The sequence below is a fragment of the Lipotes vexillifer genome, unplaced genomic scaffold (assembly GCF_000442215.2).
Source record: "Lipotes vexillifer unplaced genomic scaffold, Lipotes_vexillifer_v1.1 scaffold444, whole genome shotgun sequence".
In the NCBI taxonomy this organism is placed as follows: domain Eukaryota; kingdom Metazoa; phylum Chordata; class Mammalia; order Artiodactyla; family Lipotidae; genus Lipotes; species Lipotes vexillifer.
Window position 1 is genome coordinate 1,944,418 of NW_006793488.1, and position 8,653 is coordinate 1,953,070.

General features: G+C 41.7%; 1 protein-coding gene across 1 annotated transcript in view; it reads right to left on the reverse strand.

The window, feature by feature from the left end:
• Window positions 1–8,653, reverse strand: part of SSR1 (signal sequence receptor subunit 1) — a 19,681-nt gene that overhangs the window by 10,628 nt on the left and 400 nt on the right. The window contains exons 2-4 of the mRNA XM_007466384.1: window positions 5,833–5,945; window positions 2,435–2,522; window positions 871–1,133 (exon numbers count right to left, since the gene is read on the reverse strand). Of these exons, the coding sequence (XP_007466446.1) occupies window positions 871–1,133; window positions 2,435–2,522; window positions 5,833–5,945 (464 nt within the window). The remainder of the gene's footprint in view (window positions 1–870; window positions 1,134–2,434; window positions 2,523–5,832; window positions 5,946–8,653) is intronic.

Consider the following 8,653-nt stretch of genomic DNA (forward strand, 5'->3'; position numbering starts at 1 on the left):
CTCTTTCCCACTTTCCACTAAGTAGTTTTTTAAAAAGACACAAAAGGAAAACTACTTAACTGCATGAGAAATTTAACTCAGATGTAAATATGTTGATATGGGGTGATGAAAAGGTTGAATAAGCTTCCAAGAGGATGAAATTTCCTTCTCAGAAAACTTTTTCAAAAGGGAATGGTTTACATGTGCTTTCTATCTAAAGGAGAACATGATAGTTGGCATCTAGAGGTCAACTCCCAGCAGTAAAATTCTAGTGGGCTTCTCTCATTCATTCACTGGATATATGTATCCTATAGAAAGACAGGAAAATATCCTAAGAAAGACAGCAGAGCTTATATTAGGCTATTTGGTTTTCATAAACCATAAACCTTACTAACATCCTAAAAATAATTTGGTTACATTTTCTCTATGAGTGTATAAAATGACATAAAAATAGTCACAGAAAGTCCTTAAAACTTACCAACAGAAGCAGTAAAATGGGCAAAATTCAAGCAAACAAAAGGAGGTACAAAAATTACTTAATATATATTAACATCTGAAGAAGTAACAGATTCCACTGTGCGGCTTACTGTTCCTTTTCCTTTTAAGATCCAGCTGGAGTCACTTTCACTTTCCTACCCCTACACTTACTTGTCTCTTATGTATCGCTTATGCTGTGATGTTGTCTGTCTACAACCATCTGCCCCACTGGATTACAGACTTGAAGACAGAGGTGTACAATTTATCTTTGCCTCCCTGCTGCCTATTTTCAACCACAAAATAGGCACCTGAATGAATAAATAAAAGAATATTCATTAAACAATGTCAACTGTCCTCATCCATTCTTAACTTAAAAAAAAAAAAAGACGAAGAAGAAGGTTTAGAGGGCCTTACGTTCAAATCTTTGTAGTTCAGATTGATGACTAGACCAAAGGGCCGGCCACCCATGGGCTCTGCGGGAATGAAGGAGTACTCAAAAGTTGCCTGTCTCTGGGGTGGCACTACAGTGTTCAGAGGAAGAGCCGTGAAATTCTGGATGTAAAACTGGTAGTCCTGAGGATAACGGAATGAGGCATCTAGAGATTCAACGACAAAATCTTCTGTACCCTTGTTTGTAAAGCCTACCAGGAACTTCACAATGTTATTTGCTGGAAAATCTAAGAAACAAAAAAAGAGACAGGAAGATTAGAAAACATTCAAAGGGTACAAAATAAGTAGACATTACAAATGGATTCTGGCACCCTTTCCTGCTATGTATGGATTTGGTTTCAGAACCCTTTTCAGTAGAGCACTCCAGCCATCCACTAACTAGCAACTTGGAGTTTGTGTGTAAGCTGAAACCCTTGTCCCCATGGCAGCATTCCAACTTAAGAGTTGAACTGAGCACCTCAATTTCAGACCAGATCACTTCCAAGTTGTATGTCTAAGAAGGAGTTGTATACTTTCAGGAGTAAGATTATCTTGCAGTGGGGCTACATGTCTTGGTGAAGTCACCTTCACCTCCAACTCAGTATCTGCAATCTGTGCAGATAACGGAGAGAAAAATGACAGAAAGGTAAAGTCTAAGAGGTTCACCTGAAAACTGTAATATCTAATGAAACATAACAAAGAAAAAATCAATCAGGCAATCCTTATTTGCAGTTAGTCAAAATGCAAACAAACGTGACCCAAGGAGGCAGCTACAAAAATAAATGGGAAAAACCACCACCAACAAAAACCTCTCAAATCATACTTTCTGTAGGCACAGAGCCAGAATGTACGTGGGAATAAAACAGAAAGCTTGAGAAGACCTAGAGAACGAATAACCTCAAATAATAAGTCTTCGATAATTATCCTGTGGTCTACAGAGCTGCTTCATCCAGTAAGCACAGGTTCTGGGGTCGGACACATCTGGGTCTGAATCCTGTCTTCAGAATCTGTTTACTAACTGAGTAACCCTGTTCAAGTCGTAACCTCTCTAAACCTCAGTTCAACAACAATAACTCTCCTCTTAGGGTTCCTACTAGGATTGAATAATACACGCAAAATACTGAAAACAGTGCCTGCCACATAGTTCTCAACAAATATAAGCCATTAGTTAATTTTCTTCTAATGCAACATAGGCTCTAATCAAGGCCTAACTGTAAAGATATAATATTTTACTAATGTTTACACTCAAAATATGTATGTTATTTTATTGTGGCAGTTTGAATAAAGTTTAAAAACAGTATCTTTCAAAGGGACATTTGATTTCTAGTTAAAATGGATAGTATTTATTTTTTCCCCGTAGTTTAAATGCAAGAAATGCTACCTTACAGATATGGGTATTCATACATGTAAGTGGGTTTTTCCCCAAAATGTGTCTATACTGTACTTATAAAATAAAGACCTTAATCATTATTAATGCTTCCCCAAAAAGTGAGCTATAGCCATTTATAAAATTCCTGTATTTGAATTACAACCAACATTCCCCTCTCACCTTCTCCTTTTACAAACAGGATGGTTGTATCTGCACTTGGTGAAGCTTCAGGTTCACCAGATACATCTTCTTCCTCTTTATCTTCAGCCTAAGAAAAATGTTAATAGCAGATTACTATGGGGGAAAAACAACATCATTTAAGAATAATGACTTCACTAGATTTGGGACAATATATACAATGCTTCTCCAAGGCTGTGTTGGGATTAGCAGTGGAATGAATTTCATTGTAACTCATCAGTGAAAATAAAACTTCAAGAGCAGTGCATCTCAAAGAGTAATGTGCATGCTGATCCCCTGGGGATTCTGCAGCTGTGACTCAGGTATAGGACGAAGCCTGAGATTCTGTATGTATCTGAAATGCCCATGCCAGGAAATGCCCATGAAGCTGGTACTTAGATCACACTTTGAACTGCAAGGTTCTAGAGTGTGGGTTGGTAAATTTTCTGTAAAGTTTGAAAGAAGTTTAAAAACAGTATTTTTCAAAGGGACATTTAGTTTCTAGTTATGGGTAGTACTTACTTTTCCCCTTAGTTTAAATGCCAGGAATACTACCTTCCGGGAAAAGAAGTCGTCTCATACACACTTTTCATGCCACCCCTCCCCCACAAAGGGTGAAGGGAAGGAGACTCCAAAGAAGGCGCTGGCCTGAGAACGCAGGTAGCACGTGTCTTCCGCTTTCGGGACCACAAGGTCCCTGCTGCAACTATGCAACTGCGGGGGCAGCATGAAAGCTGGCTGCCAGGGACAACACGGGGCAGGGCAGAGCTCGCTCTGTCCCGCATCCACATTCTGCCGAGCCGTGCTGGCAGGGCCTGGTTATTGGTCTTTCCATCCCAATTAAGAATTGCCCCATGGGCTTCCCTGGTGGCGCAGTGGTTGAGAGTCCGCCTGCCGATGCAGGGGACACGGGTTCGTGCCCCGGTCCGGGAAGATCCCACGTGCCGCGGAGCGGCTGGGCACATGAGCCACGGCTGCTGAGCCTGCGTGTCCGGAGCCTGTGCTCCACAACGGGAGAGGCCACAGCAGTGAGAGGCCCACATACCGCAAAAAAAAAAAAAAAAAAAAGTGACCAGGGAAATACTGGGGTGGAGATGTTCTGAAACTCAAACTTGCATGACTTTGTACATTTACTATTAATCATTGAACTGTATGTTTTAAATGAGCAAGTATCATGATATGTACATGACACTTGAATAAAACTGTTTAAAAATGTCAACAAATTTTAACTAAAAATTTTAAACCCCAGTGCAGCATTTCTCCAGGCATAAATGAGAATTACAGATACTCATGTATTTGAAGTGTCCAGGCGCTTAATAAATCGAGATGCTTAAGGGCATCACTGTTTACTGGCACTTAACTTTCCATTTATGTAAATACTCTCTCTCTCCCAATACAGACCTCTCAAGAGCAAAGCCCGTCTTACATTTTAAAAATTCTCCACACCCACCTCATATGCTTAAGGCACTCAAAACATTTCTTCAGTGACTGTTGTACAATTCATTCAGTTGTATTATAAGTTATATTTTAAGTATCTTTAACGATACCTTCATTTACTAAGACTTAGTGAATTTCTACTTTTGGGAAAAGAGACCCACAAGCAGGAAAAGGGACCAGAAACAGGAAGGTAGGAACCATAAGCTGTCAAATAAGGAGAAAAGGATATACTTGAGAAACAAGAGAAATCATCCCTAAGATTTGATTAACAGGTTGTGTAATAAAAAGAAATGAAAGCAACAAGGTAAAAGCTTGAAGCACTGGAGCCTTATCAAAACAGAATTAATTTATGGAAGTAAGATGGATGGTAAATGCTGAATTCCATTCTGGACAGATAAAATTTGAGGTACTTCTGGAACATCCAGATGTACTATCCCACAAAGAGCTGGAAACAGAGGAATGGAGCTCGGTAAGGTAGGCGGCTAGAAACAAAATCTGGAAGTCATCAATGAAAGGTGGTGGTTGTTAAAACCACAAGTGTCATCAACATTAAGGGAGTGAGCAGGGGGAGAGAAGGTAGTAGAGACCAGGCAGCAGCCGCTGAACAGAGAGAACCGATGGGGCTGCCACAGAGGTCAACGAGGGGACTCAAGGAAGGGGTACTCAGGAAATGCTAAAGAGGTCAAACAGGGAAGGAATGGAAAACAGGCCAGGAATTTGGCAGTTAGGTCACTGGTGAGTTAGCAAGAACAGTTTTACTACATACATGGGACCAGACCAGGCACTGTTAGAGAACAAATGTGAAATGAGCAGAAGAGAAGTGGTACAATTTCCTCTTTCAAGAACTGTGCTGGTAAGAAGCAAAGAAAACGTGTAGCAACTTGAGGTGGAGGAACACGAAGTGGAGGATGTGAGCACATCTGCAGCGTAACAGAATTAAGTCACCAAGAAGGATCAATGCTTAAAGTCACAGACAGAAAGAGGATAATAAACAAGACCTCACAAGACCAGATGGGGAGACCATGGTGGTGGGAGGGCCGGCCTTAGAAGAGAGTAAAGACAACTCACTGTTAAAGGAGAGATGTAGAAAAGATGAGTGAATAATATATTCAGAAATAGAATGCAGAAAATTTGACAGAGTCCACACTTGATGGCCTTCACCTTCTGACATCAAAGACAATATTGTTGCTATGATTTCACAGAGGACTGATTTTGGAGTTTAAAAGTGGTTAAAAACCAATTCTATGTAGGATAAATTACAGTAGTCTAAGAGAGAAAATAAAATTAGCTAGAAGCATGCCACAATGATCTTGATTCTAGCCCAATATTCTTGCTGTCATACTATAATTTTATAGTAAAAGTCTCAGCGTTAGACAGCTTCTAAGAGACCTTCTCCAAGCCCTCCCTCTAAGCGGAATCTTCACAGAACATGCTTTATATATTGTTTATTGTCCGCTCCTCACCCCCTGCCACCAAAATGCATACACACTGTCCCAAGAACATAAATTCCATGAGAGCAGAGAGAATCTCTGGTTTGTTCACCAGGGGAATCCAAAACAGTGCCTGGCACACAGCAGGAACTCAATAAATACTTGCTTATTGAGCGAAGGAAAAAAAGAAGAGGAAACTGACCCAGAAAGATAAGTTGCCCAAGACCAGAAAGCTAAGTAGTATGTATCCCAAACCCAACAACAAATGGTCCAGTGGTCCTACTATGTCACCCTCACAGACTCACGTTCATATCACCTTGAACCGTTCTTTGTTTCACATCTCCCTCCTTGCGCCAGAAAATACTTACAGATCATCCTCAATGACTAGCCCCATTCTCCCAAATTCAATCCACTTTGATCCCAGCAATAAACCTCTAAAATCAAGAATTTTAATGCCAAATTTGTCTTTATAAGGGCTAAATACATATCTATAGATACACTATATACATGTATTAAGTCAAATACGGCACTAACCAAATCTGTGGGTTCATCTTCCTCCACTTCTGCTTCATCATCTTCATCTTCAATTACAGAATCTTCCACCGTTTCTTCATCTTCTGTAAGATCTTGAGCCGCTGCCAATGAGCCTAACAATAAAATAAAGAACAAGCAGTTAACCTTTACCCTGGAATACCAATGTTTCTAAATCTCAGGTATATAGGCAATGAAAATTTTCCCTCGGAATAACTCAATCTGCCAGCTCACTCGAGTGATGCCAAATTACAACGTGTCTAAGAATATTCATATGATTTTACCTTACTGCTAGTCTTACCAACTGCACATTAATTTTAGTGGGAAATGCTGTTTAATTTTAAAAAGCAGCTGGAAAAATGAACTGCTAAAACTAAAGATGCCTTAAAGCCCACATAAAGAAAAGTCAAGCAACTCTGTTAAGCATATTAAAGAAAGTAAGTTTGTTTTAAAAGTAAGAAACTCCAGAATTTAATCTATCATTAACCACATAAGACAAACCAAAAAAATCCAGGTCTAAAGGAAAAGAGCAATCTAAATATCTAGGAAAGAAATCCTGTTATTAGAGTTGACTACAGCTCAAAACCCTTAGTACTCGATAGCATGTAATTCCAAGGAACAAATATCTGTATGACATCCATAGTGAAAACTAGCTCTCATAAAACACATTTGGTTTAGTAAAAACTATATTGGTAATTTCAAGTTTGAGAGCTGAGAATGCATGCATTTATTTTTGCATACAAGTTCAAACATGTTTTAAGATACTTTTTATTTCCCCTACACTTAACATCATAGTGAAAGTAAGCATAACTATAACGCCAAGAAACTATACATCATAATTTTATAGGCAAAAGTACATGTCACATTAAATCTATTTCAGGCAAGACCCTCAAAAGAAATTTCAAAGTTCTACTGACTCTTCCAACATTTCTCAGAAAGAATGATGATGTGGCAATTAAGTAGAGGGAAAAAATATATGGGAAAGGAAGCACGTGCACATGCTGTAATACCCAGGAGAAACAGTATATACTAAGGGGACTGCATTTTAAGCCTTTCCCACTTCCTTGAGTTCTTACTGCCCGTTAAGACTTATGCCAAATATTAAAGAACACTGAACCACACTTTATGAACTGAAAATCAGCTTCTACTGCTTGCTGAACAGACTAAACAGTGCATTCGTAATTTACAAATCATTTTGTAAAACCGGTAAGAATACTTACAACTGACATAATAAAGTTGTACTCAATTAAATTTCAAGACTTCTCAATATACACAATGGCTTTCTCCCTACATTTATAAAACACTGTTTGGGCTTCCCTGGTGGCGCAGTGGTTGAGAGTCCGCCTGCCGATGCAGGGGACGCGGGTTCGTGCCCCGGTCCGGGAAGATCCCACATGCCGCGGAGCGGCTGGACCCGTGAGCCATGGCCGCTGAGCCTGCGCGTCCGGAGCCTGTGCTCCGCGATGGGAGAGGCCCGCGTAACGCAAAAAAACAAACAAACAAAAAAAACAATGTTTTAATGCTAACCACTAACAATTTTGTGTCTAAAAAAAAACCCACACTTTTACATTGGAAAAAGAGAAAACATCTTTTGAAAGACAGGCCATTCTGCACAAAAAGTGTTCAGATACCCAGTTAGTTACTGACGTTTCTTAAGAAAAGAAAGCCTGAAAAAATATACTTTAGATTCTACACAAGTACGATTACCAAATTTTCTTAAAGAAAATGAAAACATCGACCAGCAAGCAACTCCTAAAGGAACAGCATTCCTATTTAAACCTGCAAATGAATTAACGGTTTTGGTTAATTCTCCCACTTGGTTTTCTATCCGTTAAACAGAAGCCAGTCAGTTCACTTTTCTTTGCAAAAGAACTCGTGGATACCTGTCACTATCGTTCATTTTGCCACACCGCTTGCTTAGAGTTACAGAATAAAAGGAACACCAGCGATCATTTAGTCAGACTGAATTCCACAGAGGAGAAAATGTAAGTTCACGACAGAACCAGGGTAAGAAGCCAAGTTTCCACATTTCTGACGTCCTGCTACCTATTCTCACACCAGGTTAACTGTTGGAATAAACCTAGATAAAACACGTACAGCTCGGGCTTCCCTGGTGGCGCAGTGGTTGAGGGTCTGCCTGCCGATACAGGGGACACGGGTTCGTGCCCCGGTCCGGGAAGATCCCACATGCCGCGGAGCGGCTGGGCCCGTGAGCCATGGCCGCTGAGCCTGCGCGTCCGGAGCCTGTGCTCCGCGACGGGAGAGGCCACAGCGGTGAGAGGCCCGCGTACCCCCCCCCCAAAAAAAAACACGTACAGCTCGAAGGAGACTACATTTTTTTTCAGGACAATGCGATGCTTCCACAAAACAAAACGGGAAAAAATAATTACAAAACAAAGAAGGCAAAAGGAGGGCTCAAGTACCGGACATGCCCAGGGATCCTTCAGCCCGCCTGGGAGCAAGGCTGGACAGGCGGGTGAGTTCTGGGGAAATCAAGACACCTGGGAGCACAGAGGGATGTGCTGATAATCGGGGAGAGGACCAGCAGCACGGCTCAGAGTTCAGGCTAGCAGAAAACAAGGCTTTCAGCAAATGAATGGAGGACTCCTGGCGTGGACGCTAAAGACACGTCAGCCCAGCGCCGAGGGGCGGGGACGGGGTGGAGCAGCGGCCCCTGGAGCCCCAGGGGCCGCCGCGCGCTCTGGCACAGCCTGCCCGCCGCCCCTCGTCCCTCGCTCCGGCCGAGGCCGCGGTTGCAGGCGCGGGCGCGAGCCCGAGCCGCGAGCCGCGAGCTGCCCGCCGCCCCCGAGCAAGCTCGCCGGCC